Source organism: Heterodontus francisci, chromosome 8 (genome assembly GCF_036365525.1).
Source record: "Heterodontus francisci isolate sHetFra1 chromosome 8, sHetFra1.hap1, whole genome shotgun sequence".
NCBI classification, from domain to species: Eukaryota; Metazoa; Chordata; class Chondrichthyes; order Heterodontiformes; family Heterodontidae; genus Heterodontus; species Heterodontus francisci.
The window spans coordinates 118,128,064-118,146,776 of record NC_090378.1 but is presented as its reverse complement, the minus strand read 5'-3'; the positions used below and the strand labels follow the sequence as shown (position 1 = coordinate 118,146,776).

The following is an 18,713-nucleotide window of genomic DNA, read 5'->3' as shown; positions in this document are numbered from 1 at the left end:
GGACACACAGTCTCACCTCCTGGACTGACGCATCCCACAGTTATATATAATATATAATAATGGACACACAGTCCACCTCCTGGACTGACACATCCCACAGTTATATATAATATATAATAATGGACACACAGTCCCACCTCCTGGACTGACAGATCCCACAGTTATATATAATATATAATAATGGACACACAGTCCCACCTCCTGGACTGACACATCCCACAGTTATATATAATATATAATAATGGACACACAGTCTCACCTCCTGCACTGACACATCCCACAGTTATATATAATATATAATAATGGACAGACAGTCCCACCTCCTGGACTGACACATCCCACAGTTATATATAATATATAATAATGGGCACACAGTCCCACCTCCTGTACTGACACATCCCACAGTTATATATAATATATAATAATGGACACACAGTTCCACCTCCTGTACTGACACATCCCACAGTTATATAGAATATATAATAATGGACACACAGTCCCACCTCCTGGACTGACACATCCCACAGTTATATATAATATAGAATAATGGACACACAGTCCCACCTCCTGTACTGACATGTCCCACAGTTATATATAATATATAACAATGGACACACAGTCCCACCTCCTGTACTGACATGTCCCACAGTTATATATAATATATAACAATGGACACACAGTCCCACCTCCTGTACTGACACATCCCACAGTTATATATAATATATAATAATGGACACACAGTCTCACCTCCTGTACTGACACATCTCACAGTTATATATAATATATAATAATGGACACACAGTCCCACCTCCTGTACTGACACATCCCACAGTTGTATATAATATATAATAATGGACACACAGTCCCACCTCCTGGACTGACACATCTCACAGTTATATATAATATATAATAATGGACACACAGTCCCACCTCCTGCACTGACACATCCCACAGTTATATATAATATATAATAATGGACACACAGTCTCACCTCCTGTACTGACACATCTCACAGTTATATATAATATATAATAATGGACACACAGTCCCACCTCCTGTACTGACACATCCCACAGTTGTATATAATATATAATAATGGACACACAGTCCCACCTCCTGGACTGACACATCTCACAGTTATATATAATATATAATAATGGACACACAGTCCCACCTCCTGCACTGACACATCCCACAGTTATATATAATATATAATAATGGACACACAGTCCCACCTCCTGTACTGACACATCCCACATTTATATATGTAATATAATTAATGAAGAACGTAAACTGATCAAATTAAACCATGACATTATGTTCACTGTCCACTACACCCCACTGCCCCTGTGGTGCCCACTGCTCATTGAAGGCTTAAGTTGTTCCTCGAACACTCCATGTGCACATATGAAGAGATGCTGAAAATATTTTCATTGAATTGGGATTCCAACTCTCCCGAGCACTGCTGCATGCAGCTTGGACACAGCAAGACACAGAAACAGTGAGAGGCAGACTGTGAGAGAGATACAGACCAAGGGAGAGACAGAATGAGTGAGAGAAGGTGGGAGAGGGACAGGGAGATATGCGTCGAGGCACAGAGACATGCACACAGACATTGAGAGAGAGACAGAAGGAAAGAGACACTCACATCCACACACACACAACGGGAGACACGCAGGCAATGAGAGACAAATACAGACTTTGAAAAAAAATGATAGAATTATAGAATGGTTACAGCACAGAAGAAGGCCATTCAGGCCATTATTTCTGTGCTGGATCTCTGAAAGAGCAATTCACCTCGTGACACTCCGGCACCTTCTCCCCGTCATCCTGCATATCCTTCCTTTTAGGAGAATAATCCAATTCCCTTTTGAATGCATCAATTGAACCTGCCTCCACCACACTCTCAGGCAGTGTATTCCAGATCCGAACTACTCCCTGTGTGAAAAAGTTTCTCCTCATGTCACCATTGCATCTTTTGCCAATTACCTTAAATCTCTGCCCTCTGGTTCTCGATCCTTCCACCAATGGTAATAGTTTCTCCCTATCTACTCTGTCCAGAGCCCTAATGATTTTGAATACCCCCATCAAATCTCCTCTCTACCTTCTCATCTCCAAGGAAATAGTCCCAGCTTCTCCAATTTATCCACATAACTATCCCTGGACCGATTCTTGTGAATCCTTTCTGCACCCTCTCTAATGCCTTCACTTCCTTCCTAAATTGTGTCACCCAGAACTGGACACAGTCCTCCAGTTGAGGCTGAACTAGTGTTTTATACAAGTTTAACATAACCTCCTTGCTCTTGTACTCTGTGCCCCTATTAATAAAGCCCAGGATACTGTATGCTTTATTAACCTCTCTCTCAACCTGTCCTGCCACCTTCAATGACTTCCGCACACTTAGGTCCCTCTGCTCCTGTACCCCCTTTAGAATTATACCCTTTATTTTATATTGTCTCTCCGCATTCTCTCTACCACATCACACTTCTCTGCATTTAAATTTCATCTGCCACTTGTCAGCCCATTCCACCAACCTGTCTGTATCCTTTTGAAGTTCTACACTGTCTTCCTCACAGTTCACATACTTCCAAGTTTTGTATCATCTGCAAATTTTGAAATTGTGCCCTGCACACCAAGGTCTAGGTCATTAATATATATTAGGAAAAGCAAGGGTCCCAACACTGATCCCTGAGGATCTCCACTACAAATCTTCCTCCAGCCTGAAAAACATCCATTAACTACTCTCTTTTTCCTGTCACTCAGCCAATTTTGTATCCATGTTGCTACTGTCCCTTTTATTCCATGAGCTAGAACTTTGCTCACCAGTCTGTTGTGTGGCACTGTATCAAACACCTTTTGAAAGTCCATGTACACAACATCAACAGCAACAACATTGCCCTCATCAACTCTCTCTGTTACCTCATCAAAAACTCCAACAAGTTAGTTAAACATGATTTGCCCTGAACAAATCATTGCTGGCTTTCCTTAACTAACTTGCACTTGTCCATGTGACTATTAATCTTGTCCCGAATTATTCTTTCTAGAAGTTTCCCCACCACTGATGTTAAACTGACTGGCTTGACATTGCTGGGCTTATCTTTACACCCTTTTTTTGAACAAGGGTGTTACATTTACAATTCTCCAATTCTCTGCCACCATCCCTGAGTTTAACGAAGACTGTAAAATTATGGCCAGTGGCTCTGCAATTTCCACTCTCACTCCCTCAGTATCCTTGGGTGCATCTCATCCGGTCCTGGTGTTTAATCCACTTTAAGTACAGACAGCCTATCCAATAACTCCTCTTTATCAATTTTAAACCCATCTGGTGTCTGAATTACCTTCTCTTTCACTATGACCTGTGCAGCATCTTCTCCCTTGATAAAGACAGATGGAAAGTATTCATTTCATACCTCAGCCATGCTCCTACCTCCATGTGTAAATCCCCTTTTTGGTCCCTATACGCCCCACTGCTCCTTTTACCACTCTTTTACTATATACATGCTGATACAAGATTATTAGATCCACTATTGTATTAGCTGCCAGTCTCTTTTCATACTCTCTCTTTTCTTCCCTTTGCCTTTTAAATTCCCCTCTGAGCCTTCTACATTCAGCCTGGTTCTCGATTGTAGGGGGAGGTGATGGTGTAGTGGTAATGTCACTTGACCAGTAATCCAGAGGCCCAGGCTAATTTTTTTTTTAGAGATACAGCATTGAAACAGGCCCTTCGGCCCACCGAGTCTGTGCCGACCATCAACCACCCATTTATACTAATCCTACACTAATTCCATATTCCTACCACATCCTCACCTGTACCCATATTTCCCTACCACCTACCTATACTAGGGGCAATTGCTAATGGCCAATTTACCTATCAATCTGCAAGTCTTTGGCATGTTTGAGGAAACCGGAGCACCCGGAGGAAACCCACGCAGACACAGAGAGAACTTGCAAACTCCACACAGGCAGTACCCAGAATTGAACCCGGGTCGCTGGAGCTGTGAGGCTGCGGTGCTAACCACTGCGCCACTGTGCCATTCTGGGGACATGTGTTTGAATCCCACCATGGCAGATAGTGAAATTTGAATTCAATTAATAAATCTGGAATTAAAAGCTGGTGGAATGGTGACCATGAAACCATTGTCGATTGTTGTAAAAACCCATCTGGTTCACTAATGTCCTTCAGGGAAGGAAATCTGCAGGCCTTACCTGGTCTGGCCTTCATGTGACTCCAGACCCACAGCAATGTGGTTGACTCTTAAATGCCTTCAGTGGGCAATTCGGGATGGGCAATAAATGCTGGCCTAGCCAGTGACGCCCATATCCCATGAACAAATAACAAAAGAAAATCCACCTGACATTTATCATAAGCAGACTTTTTCTTCTTTATCTTAACCTCCATCTCTTTTGTCATCCAGGGAGCTCTGGATTTGTTTGCCCCACGTTTCCCCTTCGTGGAAATACACCTTGGTTTTGCCCGAAATATCTCTTCTTTAAAAGCAGCCCATTGTTCAGTTACAGTTCTTGAATTTATCTGGGTCAGATCCATTCTTACCCGAAGAGAGAGAGAGACACAGGGGCACACACCGGGAAGTAAACACAGAGAGAGACACACACAAATACAGACGGAGAGACAGACACACACACAGAGGCACACACCGAGAAGGAAACACAGAGAGAGACACACACACAAATACAGACAGAGAGAGACACACACACAGAGGCACACACAGGGAAGGAAACACAGAGAGAGACACACACACAAATACAGACGGAGAGACAGACACACACACAGAGGCACACACCGAGAAGGAAACACAGAGAGAGACACACACACAAATACAGACAGAGAGAGACACACACACAGAGGCACACACAGGGAAGGAAACACAGAGAGAGACACACACACAAATACAGACGGAGAGACATACACACACACAGAGGCACACACCGAGAAGGAAACACAGAGAGAGACACACACACAAATACAGACAGAGAGAGACACACACACAGAGGCACACACAGGGAAGGAAACACAGAGAGAGACACACACACAAATATAGACGGAGAGACAGACACACACACAGAGGCACACACCGAGAAGGAAACACAGAGAGAGACACACACACAAATACAGACAGAGAGAGACACACACACAGAGGCACACACAGGGAAGGAAACACAGAGAGAGAGACACACACAAATACAGACGGAGAGACAGACACACACACAGAGGCACACACCGGGAAGTAAACACAGAGAGAGACACACACACAAATACAGACGGAGAGACAGACACACACACAGAGGCACACACCGAGAAGGAAACACAGAGAGAGACACACACACAAATACAGACAGAGAGACACACACACACAGAGGCACACACCGAGAAGGAAACACAGAGAGACACACACACACAAATACAGACAGAGAGAGAGACACACACAGAGGCACACACCGAGAAGGAAACAGAGAGAGAGAGACACACACAAATACAGACAGAGAGACAGACACACACACAGAGGCACACACAGGGAAAGAAACACAGAGAGAGAGAAAGAGAGACACACACACACACACACAAATACAGACAGAGAGAGAGAGACACAGTGACAGTGAAAGACAGAGAGAGTGTGAGAGTGAGTGAGTGAAACAGAGAGCAGAGGATATTGTACAGCCCCTGCACTGGAAGCTGTCAGTGTGGTTAACGTTTGGTAAAGGAACCAAGCTCAGACTGAGTAAGTAAACCTCAATCCTCCGTTATTAATCCTTTAAATACTGAAACTTTCTAAAACACAAATGCTGAATAGTGGAAGGAGCTGCAGTCAATGAAATGGTTCATTGAAGAGCACTGTGTATAACAGGGTGCCCAGCTGTATTTCTTTAGTTACATTCCCCCTTTAACCAGCAAGATATAAGTAACCAACTTTTACCGAGTGTGTAGAGGAGATCTGGACGTTTGCAGACTGTGGTCACATTCCTGCTCCATGGAGTGAAATCCCTCACTAGACTCCTGCCAGTCTCAGTGTGAGCTCTGGGTCTCTGTCACAGTCTCTGATATAACTGATCTCAGCACCAGCACAGTGAGATACCGAGGTCCCACCTCCCCCAGCTTTAACTCTGCTCTGTCCACTCCCTGCTTATCTCTTGTCAAAGTTCTGATGACAAACAGTGACAGCAGGGCTCCCAATCCAGTGGCTTCAGTGTTCCAGGGTTTTGGGGAGACTCTCAGTTGCTTTCTCTTTGGGTGAAGTTCAGGCCAATATTTATCTCTGAACCGACATTGCTAAAAATGCTCATTTATCTCACTGCTGTTTGTGGGATCTTGCTGTGCACAAATTGTCTGCCACATTTCCGACATTCCAACAGTGACTGCTCTTTAAACAAGTCCTTCATTGTCTGTAAATGACTTTGGGAGGTCCTGAGGTGTGAAATACTCGATATAAATACAAGTCTTTCTTTTCTTTTTATTAACCGGGAGCTCCCACAATACCCTGTTGATTAAAGCTGAACCCAGCAGAAAATCCACAGAAAACTGACTAATGTTTGTCTGATTTGTCTGTGTGTTTATTAGACATGACTGAGCAGATAGCAAGAGTTTCAGCAGCAACAAAGGTGTTACTCTAGTGCCCCTCCCACTTTCCCCATCGACTTACAAAATACTTACGGGGAAAGGGCTCAGCACCTGCCATCGACTGGTTAAATGTCACCCCTCTAGACTACAGGTCTCCCACAATCTGCTCTCCATCTCTCTCCTGAAGGCACTATTTCTGGCTGGGTCACAGCTCTACCCTCCCCAAGTGGCCTCATTCCTCCAAGTGTGAGCCGGGAGGTTGAGAATGGCAGGCTATTCGACTGTGAGGTGTTAGTGTTGTCTCAGTGGGTAGCACTCTCACCTCTGAGTCAGAATGTTGTGGCTTCAGGTCCCACTCCAGAGACTGGAGCACATAATCCAGGCTGACACTGCAGTGCAGTATTGAGGGAGTGCTGCATTGTCAGAGGTGCTGTCTTTCAGATGAGACAAACTGACGTCTGCCCTCTCAGGTGGATGTAAAGGATCCCACTGCGCTATTAGAAGAGCAGGGGAATTCTCCTCGGTGTCCTGGACAATGTTTATCACTCAACCAACACCATTAAAAATCAGATTATCTGCTCATTATCACTCAGCTGTCTGGGATCTTACTGTGAACAGTTGGCTGTAAAATACTTGAAGATATGCTGAGGTGGTGACAGGCGCTATAGAAATGCAAGTCTTTCTTTGAGGTTGGAGGCTCCTGATCCTGACCCTCGCCCATTGTCCGCACACTCTCACCTTCCAGGGGTCATGGGATCATTCGGAGCAGTGACCCTGCCTGACCCCAGTGCACTGAGACTAATTATAGCCTCACCCTTGACCTCACCCCAGTGCTGGGCAGGAAGGTTTTAAATGACATCTAGAACCTTCTACACTGACACCCAACCCTTCTCCATCCCTCCATCCTTCTCCCCCGTCTGAGACTAAACCAGACTGTTCACAGCCTTGGTGTCATATTTCTGACCTCATGTTCCGACCATCACTAAGACCCCCTATTTCCACCGCAGTAACATCACACGACTGTGTCCCTGCTCAGCTCATCTGCTCATCATCTACCTCACTTTCCTCCTTTATCTCCATTTGTGGCTCAGTGTCATATTTCTGTTTTATAATGCTCCTGTGAAGCGCATTGAGAGGTTTTAAGGGCTTAATGAGATTAAAGGCGCTATACACCACAGCTGCCACCATGTAATGAGAAGCTTTTTATGTTGTCTGATGCAACATTATTGAGGTATGTGGAGATCTGGCTGTTGAAGATCTCAAATAGTGGTGCTCACCTCATTAGCATACAAAGATCTTAAAGGTACATTATTCTTAAAAGCAATCACTGAACATATAAATACAAGTTATTGTTTTGGTTGTTGTTATTTCTGAAGTGTGTTGAGACAAGTCTGTTCCAGTGTTCCGGAGAAAGTTCTCCCGATGTGTATGTGTGATCTGAGATTTGTTAACACTGAGCCTGTTTCCTCCAGATAGACTGATCTATAGTTCGAGCTTCCTGTCAGGTTAACAGTGTCTTAAAGGGACACTGAGTCTTCAAACACTCTTACTATAACCATTTCAGTGCTGAATTTGTGGTAACCCTTCATTACAGATTTAAAAAACTGTCCAACACGATTTAACCATCTAAACATCAAACGATTCAATGTATTTATATTTAGACTAAACTTAGCAAGCTAGGCAAAACAGAAGGAAATCAAGAATTAATGGTTCTCACCTCTAATGGTTAAACACAAACAGGAGTTCATCAACCCAGCTGTCTGTTATCCAATGTGAATTCCAATGTAGAAACACCCACAGAGAGACACAGACGAATATACACATAGACCACTCAAATAGACTCAAAACATACAAATAAACACAGAATACACAAACACACAGCACAGAAATATAAACACACAGAACACACAAATATGAACACAGAATTTACAAAAATATATAGAGAACACAGAAGCATAGACATAGAACACAAAAATGCACAGATAATACAAATATACACTGAAACACATAAATACACAAAGAGCACACAAATACACAAAGAACAAAATAATATATATTGTTCCGACCAAGGTGGAAGAAATAAATATTAATTCAGTCCCACTTCTTCACGGGTCACAGCTGTTTCTTAGGAATAGAAGGAATAATAAAATAAATCAGTTTGTCACGTTCTTGATATGAAGTTCTTTAGTTGAATGAGGTGTCCCAGAGTTGAATAGTCGGATGCCACTCAAAGTCTCTCCAGGAGAAGTTGATGAACAGTCTGTGATGGGTCGGCGTTCAGGGCAATTCGGCTACAGTAGGCGTCACACAGGACTTTTGGCAGGGGTGTAGCAACAGGTCTGCTGAGGGCTCACAGCAGCAGTATTGCAGTAGAAGCTTTCTTCAGGTTCCAGGATTTCCCAAAACACAGCAGGCAACAGGAACCATGCTGGATGCAGGAATTCTTCAGAGACAGGAGGCAATCGGAATCTGCCACCTTTCAAATACAAGGTTTCTTTTCAAGAGATGCAAGTATCCTTTACAGAGAGAGGTCTTTTTTGGTCTTCAACTTTGATCTCAAGGCAGATCAGCAACCAAATTTCAAATGCCTGCTTTTTGTCTAACTCATTGGATTTTAAAAGGGTCTGAAGTGACAGTAAACCTTCCTGAGCCAATCACATGACCAGACATAGAGTATCCACTGTCATTCAAAGTGATGCTCTGAGGAGGTCAAAAACCCCTTGGCAGGCTTCCTTGAAACGGTTTGCTTTTCCTATTCTTGTATACAAAGTCAACATCCAAAAATTTCAGCTAGTTGCAGGTGTCCATGTCCACTGGAAATCCTGTTTTCAATTTTTAAAAACACACAGAATTCTAAGATTTTAGTACAAAAATAAATCTCTTGTAACAATATGCAGAACACACACATATACACAGAACAAATAAATATATACTCAGAATACATAAATATTTATAGAACACACAAATATATATAGAACACATAAATATACACACAGAACACACAAATATACACACAGGAAACACAGATATACACAGAATATGCAAAAATGCACAAAGAACACATATACCCACAACACACAAATATATACACCGAGCACACAAACATGCAGTGATTAACAGTTTTTCTCTTCTCTTTCAGGCCGAGAGAAGTCTCAACCCACACTGACCCTGCTGCCCCCCTCGGAGGAGGAGGTCAAGGCCAAGGGCACTGCCACCCTGGTGTGCCTTGCCGATCACTTCTATCCCGATGAAGTGGGGGTAGAGTGGAAGAAGGACGGTGCAGCCATTTCGGCCGGGGTTCAGACCAGCAACTACCTGCGAGCTTCGGATAGCACCTACAGTGTCAGCAGCCTGCTGACCCTCTCTGGCTCTGACTGGGAGTCCAACGCCCGCTTCTCCTGTGCCCTGATCCATGAGACCCTCTCCTCTCCCCTCAGTAAGAGTGTGAGCAGATCAGAATGTGTGTAGAGTGTTAGAGACAGTCCGCAGAGGAGACACAACTTTAAATATAACAGGGGTGAGCTGGGAGGATAAAGGTAATTTTCAACACGGAATTTCAACTCTCTTCCTTCTCGTGACTGGGTCTGAGACACTTCTGAGGATCAGGGGTTAAGGCTCGAAATTGGGACAGTGTAGAGGGAGCTTTACTCTGTATCTAACCCGTACTGTACCTGCCCTGGGAGTATTTGATTGGACAATGTAGACGGAGCTTTACTCTGTATCTAACCCGTACTGTACCTGCCCTGGGAGTGTTTGATTGGACAATGTAGACTCGTGATGCCAAGTAAAACCTCTCTAAGATGCTGAAGACTGTCAGCTGAGCTAAAATAATGTGAACCTCAGAATTCGCCGCTCAGTAAACCAGACCTCCTTCCTGCTCACTCTGCAGTTACAATTTAAAGTTTAGTCTCTGTTTAAAGCGACAGGATTCTCATGTTATTGAGAAAATCGCCACAACTGTTTTAATAAACCTCCATTCTCCCTGTGAATTTCTCCAGCTACCTCTCGCTGGGCTGTTTATTCAAGTCTTTTTTCTGTAAAGGTAAATCAGTAAAAGGTAATAAACATTAAGAATATTCAGTAAATGTCTTGGGAGTGCTTTGGAAATGTCCCACCTTCCTGTCAGCTGATTGGCTGCATTTCAGCAAGTGAATCTGATGATTGGCTGGTTGACCTGTCAATCAATAACATGTCAGAAGCAGAATTGATTCATAGCCAATTGTAAATCATATTAAAATGATCAGTTTTATCTCAAATCCCTTGAGATTACAAGATTAAAAACAGAAACTGAAAGCAGCTGGAATTAAATCATCACAATCCCAGCATTCACACTTCACTCTTCACACTGGAGGTGTTGGTGTAGCCCCAGCTGGTGGGATCGCACTGTGCACTCTGTGCTGACTGCTGAGTAATACCTGAAATGAGCCTGGGACAATCTCAGGGCTGGAGGCCACACTCACAATGTTCATTTCTCCCACCTTAACCAATGCCTCATGGTAACAGTACAAAACTGAACCAAGTGAGGTCTCAGTTTAGAGAGAGGAGCAGTCAGGGTATCATTGTGTACATGACCCTGAGTGTGGGTGTGACTGTTACCCAGTACTGTCTGTAGGTGAGTGTCTCTGAGTGTGGGGGTATTACCCAGTACTATCTGTAGGTGAGTGTCTCTGAGTGTGGGGGTGTTACCCAGTACTGTCTGTAGGTGTGTGTCTCTGAGTGTGGGTGTGTTACCCAGTACTGTCTGTAGGTGTGTGTCTCTGAGTGTGGGTGTGTTACCCAGTACTGTCTGTAGGTGTGTGTCTCTGAGTGTGGGTGTGTTACCCAGTACTGTCTGTAGGTGAGTGTCTCTGAGTGTGGGTGTGTCACCCAGTGCTGTCTGTAGGTGTGTGTCTCTGAGTATGGGTGTCTCACCCAGTACTGTCTGTAGGTGTGTGTCTCTGAGTGTGGGTGTGTCACCCAGTACTGTCTGTAGGTGTGTGTCTCTGAGTGTGGGTGTTTTACCCAGTACTGTCTGTAGGTGTGTGTCTCTGAGTGTGGGTGTGTTACCCAGTACTGTCTGTAGGTGCGTGTCTCTGAGTGTGGATGTGTTACCCAGTACTGTCTGTCAGTGAGTGTCTCTGAATGTGGGTGTATTACCCAGTACTGTCTGTAGGTGTGTGTCTCTGAGTGTGGGTGTGTTACCCAGTACTGTCTGTAGGTGCGTGTCTCTGAGTGTGGATGTGTTACCCAGTACTGTCTGTCAGTGAGTGTCTCTGAATGTGGGTGTGTTACCCAGTACTGTCTGTCAGTGTGTGTCTCTGAGTGTGGGTGTGTTACCCAGGACTGTCTGCAGGTGTGTGTCTCTGAGAGTGGGTGCGTTCCCCAGTACTGTCTGTAGGTGTGTGTCTCTGAGTGTGGGTGTATTACCCAGTACTGTCTGTAGGTGTGTGTCTCTGAGTGTGGGTGTGTTACCCAGTACTGTCTGTAGGTGCGTGTCTCTGAGAGTGGGTGCGTTCCCCAGTACTGTCTGTAGGTGTGTGTCTCTGAGTGTAGGTGTGTCACCCAGTACTGTCTGTCGGTGTGTGTCTCTGAGTGTGGGTGTATTACCCAGTACTGTCTGTAGGTGAGTGTCTCTGAATGTGGATGTGTTACCCAGTACTGTCTGTCAGTGAGTGTCTCTGAATGTGGGTGTGTTACCCAGTACTGTCTGTAGGTGTGTGTCTCTGAGTGTGGGTGTGTTACCCAGTACTGTCTGTAGGTGAGTGTCTCTGAGTGTGGATGTGTTACCCAGTACTGTCTGTCAGTGAGTGTCTCTGAATGTGGGTGTGTTACCCAGTACTGTCTGTAGGTGTGTGTCTCTGAATGTGGGTGTATTACCCAGGACTGTCTGCAGGTGTGTGTCTCTGAGAGTGGGTGCGTTCCCCAGTGCTGTCTGTAGGTGTGTGTCTCTGAATGTGGGTGTATTACCCAGTACTGTCTGTAGGTGAGTGTCTCTGAGTGTGGGTGTGTTACCCAGGACTGTCTGCAGGTGTGTGTCTCTGAGAGTGGGTGCGTTCCCCAGTACTGTCTGTAGGTGTGTGTCTCTGAGTGTGGGTGCATTACCCAGTACTGTCTGTAGGTGTGTGTCTCTGAGTGTGGGTGTGTTACCCAGTACTGTCTGTAGGTGTGTGTCTCTGAGTGTAGGTGTGTTACCCAGTACTGTCTGTAGGTGTGTGTCTCTGAGTGTGGGTGTGTTACCCAGTACTGTCTGTAGGTGTGTGTCTCTGAGAGTGGGTGCGTTCCCCAGTGCTGTCTGTAGGTGTGTGTCTCTGAGTGTGGGTGTGTTACCCAGTACTGTCTGTAGGTGTGTGTCTCTGAGTGTGGGTGTATTACCCAGTACTGTCTGTAGGTGAGTGTCTCTGAGTGTGGGTGTGTTACCCAGTACTGTCTGTAGGTGTGTGTCTCTGAGTGTGGGTGTGTTACCCAGTACTGTCTGTAGGTGTGTGTCTCAGAGAGTGGATGCGTTCCCCAGTGCTGTCTGTAGGTGTGTGTCTCTGAGTGTGGGTGTGTTACCCAGTACTGTCTGTAGGTGTGTGTCTCTGAATGTGGGTGTATTACCCAGTACTGTCTGTAGGTGAGTGTCTCTGAGTGTGGGTGTGTTACCCAGGACTGTCTGCAGGTGTGTGTCTCTGAGAGTGGGTGCGTTCCCCAGTACTGTCTGTAGGTGTGTGTCTCTGAGTGTAGGTGTGTCACCCAGTACTGTCTGTCGGTGTGTGTCTCTGAGTGTGGGTGTATCACCCAGTACTGTCTGTCAGTGTGTGTCTCTGAGAGTGGGTGCGTTCCCCATTACTGTCTGTAGGTGTGTGTCTCTGAGTGTGGATGTGTTACCCAGTACTGTCTGTCGGTGCGTGTCTCTGAGTGTGGATGTGTTACCCAGTACTGTCTGTCAGTGAGTGTCTCTGAATGTGGGTGTGTTACCCAGTACTGTCTGTAGGTGCGTGTCTCTGAGTGTGGGTGTGTTACCCAGTACTGTCTGTAGGTGCGTGTCTCTGAGTGTGGATGTGTTACCCAGTACTGTCTGTCAGTGAGTGTCTCTGAATGTGGGTTTGTTACCCAGTACTGTCTGTCAGTGTGTGTCTCTGAGTGTGGGTGTGTTACCCAGTACTGTCTGTAGGTGTGTGTCTCTGAATGTGGGTGTATTACCCAGGACTGTCTGCAGGTGTGTGTCTCTGAGAGTGGGTGCGTTCCCCAGTACTGTCTGTAGGTGTGTGTCTCTGAGTGTGGGTGTATTACCCAGTACTGTCTGTCAGTGTGTGTCTCTGAGTGTGGGTGTATTACCCAGTACTGTCTGTAGGTGTGTGTCTCTGAGTGTGGGTGTATTACCCAGTACTGTCTGTAGGTGTGTGTCTCTGAGTGTGGGTGTGTTACCCAGTACTGTCTGTAGGTGTGTGTCTCTGAGTGTGGGTGTGTTACCCAGTACTGTCTGTAGGTGTGTGTCTCTGAGTGTGGGTGTGTTACCCAGTACTGTCTGTAGGTGTGTGTCTCTGAGAGTGGGTGCGCTCCCCAGTGCTGTCTGTAGGTGTGTGTCTCTGAGTGTGGGTGTGTTACCCAGTACTGTCTGTAGGTGTGTGTCTCTGAGTGTGGGTGTGTTACCCAGGACTGTCTGCAGGTGTGTGTCTCTGAGAGTGGGTGCGTTCCCCAGTACTGTCTGTAGGTGTGTGTCTCTGAGTGTGGATGTGTTACCCAGTACTGTCTGTAGGTGAGTGTCTCTGAGAGTGGGTGCGTTCCCCAGTACTGTCTGTAGGTGTGTGTCTCTGAGTGTAGGTGTGTCACCCAGTACTGTCTGTCGGTGTGTGTCTCTGAGTGTGGGTGTATTACCCAGTACTGTCTGTAGGTGAGTGTCTCTGAATGTGGGTGCGTTACCCAGTACTGTCTGTAGGTGTGTGTCTCTGAGTGTGGGTGTATTACCCAGTACTGTCTGTCAGTGTGTGTCTCTGAGTGTGGGTGTGTTACCCAGGACTGTCTGCAGGTGTGTGTCTCTGAGAGTGGGTGCGTTCCCCAGTATTGTCTGTAGGTGTGTGTCTCTGAGTGTGGGTGTGTTACCCAGTACTGTCTGTAGGTGCGTGTCTCTGAGTGTGGATGTGTTACCCAGTACTGTCTGTCAGTGAGTGTCTCTGAATGTGGGTGTGTTACCCAGTACTGTCTGTAGGTGTGTGTCTCTGAATGTGGGTGTATTACCCAGGACTGTCTGCAGGTGTGTGTCTCTGAGAGTGGGTGCGTTCCCCAGTACTGTCTGTAGGTGTGTGTCTCTGAGTGTGGGTGTGTTACCCAGTACTGTCTGTAGGTGCGTGTCTCTGAGTGTGGATGTGTTACCCAGTACTGTCTGTCAGTGAGTGTCTCTGCAAGTGGGTGTGTTACCCAATACTGTCTGTAGGTGAGTGTCTCTGAGTGTGGGTGTGTTACCCTGTACTGTCTGTAGGTGTGTGTCTCATGGAGTGGATGCGTTCCCCAGTGCTGTCTGTAGGTGTGTGTCTCTGAGTGTGGGTGTGTTACCCAGTACTGTCTGTAGGTGTGTGTCTCTGAATGTGGGTGTATTACCCAGTACTGTCTGCAGGTGAGTGTCTCTGAGTGTGGGTGTGTTACCCAGGACTGTCTGCAGGTGTGTGTCTCTGAGTGTGGGTGTGTTACCCAGTACTGTCTGTAGGTGAGTGTCTCTGAGAGTGGATGTGTTACCCAGTACTGTCTGTCAGTGAGTGTCTCTGAATGTGGGTGTGTTACCCAGTACTGTCTGTAGGTGTGTGTCTCTGAATGTGGGTGTATTACCCAGGACTGTCTGCAGGTGTGTGTCTCTGAGAGTGGGTGCGTTCCCCAGTGCTGTCTGTAGGTGTGTGTCTCTGAATGTGGGTGTATTACCCAGTACTGTCTGTAGGTGAGTGTCTCTGAGTGTGGATGCGTTCCCCAGTGCTGTCTGTAGGTGTGTGTCTCTGAGTGTGGGTGTGTTACCCAGTACTGTCTGTAGGTGTGTGTCTCTGAGTGTGGGTGCATTACCCAGTACTGTCTGTAGGTGTGTGTCTCTGAGTGTGGGTGTGTTACCCAGTACTGTCTGTAGGTGTGTGTCTCTGAGTGCAGGTGTGTTACCCAGTACTGTCTGTAGGTGTGTGTCTCTGAGTGTGGGTGTGTTACCCAGTACTGTCTGTAGGTGTGTGTCTCTGAGAGTGGGTGCGTTCCCCAGTGCTGTCTGTAGGTGTGTGTCTCTGAGTGTGGGTGTGTTACCCAGTACTGTCTGTAGGTGTGTGTCTCTGAGTGTGGGTGTATTACCCAGTACTGTCTGTAGGTGAGTGTCTCTGAGTGTGGGTGTGTTACCCAGTACTGTCTGTAGGTGTGTGTCTCTGAGTGTGGGTGTGTTACCCAGTACTGTCTGTAGGTGTGTGTCTCAGAGAGTGGATGCGTTCCCCAGTGCTGTCTGTAGGTGTGTGTCTCTGAGTGTGGGTGTGTTACCCAGTACTGTCTGTAGGTGTGTGTCTCTGAATGTGGGTGTATTACCCAGTACTGTCTGTAGGTGAGTGTCTCTGAGTGTGGGTGTGTTACCCAGGACTGTCTGCAGGTGTGTGTCTCTGAGAGTGGGTGCGTTCCCCAGTACTGTCTGTAGGTGTGTGTCTCTGAGTGTAGGTGTGTCACCCAGTACTGTCTGTCGGTGTGTGTCTCTGAGTGTGGGTGTATCACCCAGTACTGTCTGTCAGTGTGTGTCTCTGAGAGTGGGTGCGTTGCCCATTACTGTCTGTAGGTGTGTGTCTCTGAGTGTGGATGTGTTACCCAGTACTGTCTGTCGGTGCGTGTCTCTGAGTGTGGATGTGTTACCCAGTACTGTCTGTCAGTGAGTGTCTCTGAATGTGGGTGTGTTACCCAGTACTGTCTGTAGGTGCGTGTCTCTGAGTGTGGGTGTGTTACCCAGTACTGTCTGTAGGTGCGTGTCTCTGAGTGTGGATGTGTTACCCAGTACTGTCTGTCAGTGAGTGTCTCTGAATGTGGGTGTGTTACCCAGTACTGTCTGTCAGTGTGTGTCTCTGAGTGTGGGTGTGTTACCCAGTACTGTCTGTAGGTGTGTGTCTCTGAATGTGGGTGTATTACCCAGGACTGTCTGCAGGTGTGTGTCTCTGAGAGTGGGTGCGTTCCCCAGTACTGTCTGTAGGTGTGTGTCTCTGAGTGTGGGTGTATTACCCAGTACTGTCTGTCAGTGTGTGTCTCTGAGTGTGGGTGTATTACCCAGTACTGTCTGTAGGTGTGTGTCTCTGAGTGTGGGTGTATTACCCAGTACTGTCTGTAGGTGTGTGTCTCTGAGTGTGGGTGTGTTACCCAGTACTGTCTGTAGGTGTGTGTCTCTGAGTGTGGGTGTGTTACCCAGTACTGTCTGTAGGTGTGTGTCTCTGAGTGTGGGTGTGTTACCCAGTACTGTCTGTAGGTGTGTGTCTCTGAGAGTGGGTGCGCTCCCCAGTGCTGTCTGTAGGTGTGTGTCTCTGAGTGTGGGTGTGTTACCCAGTACTGTCTGTAGGTGTGTGTCTCTGAGTGTGGGTGTGTTACCCAGGACTGTCTGCAGGTGTGTGTCTCTGAGAGTGGGTGCGTTCCCCAGTACTGTCTGTAGGTGTGTGTCTCTGAGTGTGGATGTGTTACCCAGTACTGTCTGTAGGTGAGTGTCTCTGAGAGTGGGTGCGTTCCCCATTACTGTCTGTAGGTGTGTGTCTCTGAGTGTAGGTGTGTCACCCAGTACTGTCTGTCGGTGTGTGTCTCTGAGTGTGGGTGTATTACCCAGTACTGTCTGTAGGTGAGTGTCTCTGAATGTGGGTGCGTTACCCAGTACTGTCTGTAGGTGTGTGTCTCTGAGTGTGGGTGTATTACCCAGTACTGTCTGTCAGTGTGTGTCTCTGAGTGTGGGTGTTTTACCCAGGACTGTCTGCAGGTGTGTGTCTCTGAGAGTGGGTGCGTTCCCCAGTACTGTCTGTAGGTGTGTGTCTCTGAGTGTGGGTGTGTTACCCAGTACTGTCTGTAGGTGCGTGTCTCTGAGTGTGGATGTGTTACCCAGTACTGTCTGTCAGTGAGTGTCTCTGAATGTGGGTGTGTTACCCAGTACTGTCTGTAGGTGTGTGTCTCTGAATGTGGGTGTATTACCCAGGACTGTCTGCAGGTGTGTGTCTCTGAGAGTGGGTGCGTTCCCCAGTACTGTCTGTAGGTGTGTGTCTCTGAGTGTGGGTGTGTTACCCAGTACTTTCTGTAGGTGCGTGTCTCTGAGTGTGGATGTGTTACCCAGTACTGTCTGTCAGTGAGTGTCTCTGCAAGTGGGTGTGTTACCCAGTACTGTCTGTAGGTGAGTGTCTCTGAGTGTGGGTGTGTTACCCTGTACTGTCTGTAGGTGTGTGTCTCAGAGAGTGGATGCGTTCCCCAGTGCTGTCTGTAGGTGTGTGTCTCTGAGTGTGGGTGTGTTACCCAGTACTGTCTGTAGGTGTGTGTCTCTGAATGTGGGTGTATTACCCAGTACTGTCTGCTGGTGAGTGTCTCTGAGTGTGGGTGTGTTACCCAGGACTGTCTGCAGGTGTGTGTCTCTGAGAGTGGGTGCGTTCCCCAGTACTGTCTGTAGGTGAGTGTCTCTGAGAGTGGGTGCATTACCCAGTACTGTCTGTAGGTGTGTGTCTCTGAGTGTGGGTGTGTTACCCAGTACTGTCTGTAGGTGTGTGTCTCTGAGTGTGGGTGTGTTACCCAGTACTGTCTGTAGGTGTGTGTCTCTGAGTGTGGGTGTGTTACCCAGTACTGTCTGTAGGTGTGTGTCTCTGAGAGTGGGTGCGTTCCCCAGTGCTGTCTGTAGGTGTGTGTCTCTGAGTGTGGGTGTGTTACCCAGTACTGTCTGTAGGTGTGTGTCTCTGAATGTGGGTGTATTACCCAGTACTGTCTGTAGGTGTGTGTCTCTGAGTGTGGATGTGTTACCCAGTACTGTCTGTAGGTGAGTGTCTCTGAGAGTGGGTGCGTTCCCCAGTACTGTCTGTTGGTGTGTGTCTCTGAGTGTAGGTGTGTCACCCAGTACTGTCTGTCGGTGTGTGTCTCTGAGTGTGGGTGTATTACCCAGTACTGTCTGTAGGTGAGTGTCTCTGAGTGTGGGTGTGTTACCCAGTACTGTCTGTAGGTGTGTGTCTCT

General features: G+C 46.9%; 1 gene segment (V, D, J or C); it reads left to right on the top strand.

Moving 5' to 3' along the window:
- The window catches only part of LOC137373100 (Ig kappa chain V-III region MOPC 321-like), a 32,945-nt gene extending 22,286 nt beyond the window's left edge, over positions 1-10,659 (top strand). Inside the window, 2 exon segments of the V gene segment in view lie at positions 5,693-5,738; positions 9,714-10,659. Of these exon segments, the coding sequence occupies positions 5,693-5,738; positions 9,714-10,042 (375 nt within the window).
- Positions 10,660-18,713: the final 8,054 nt, after the last annotated feature.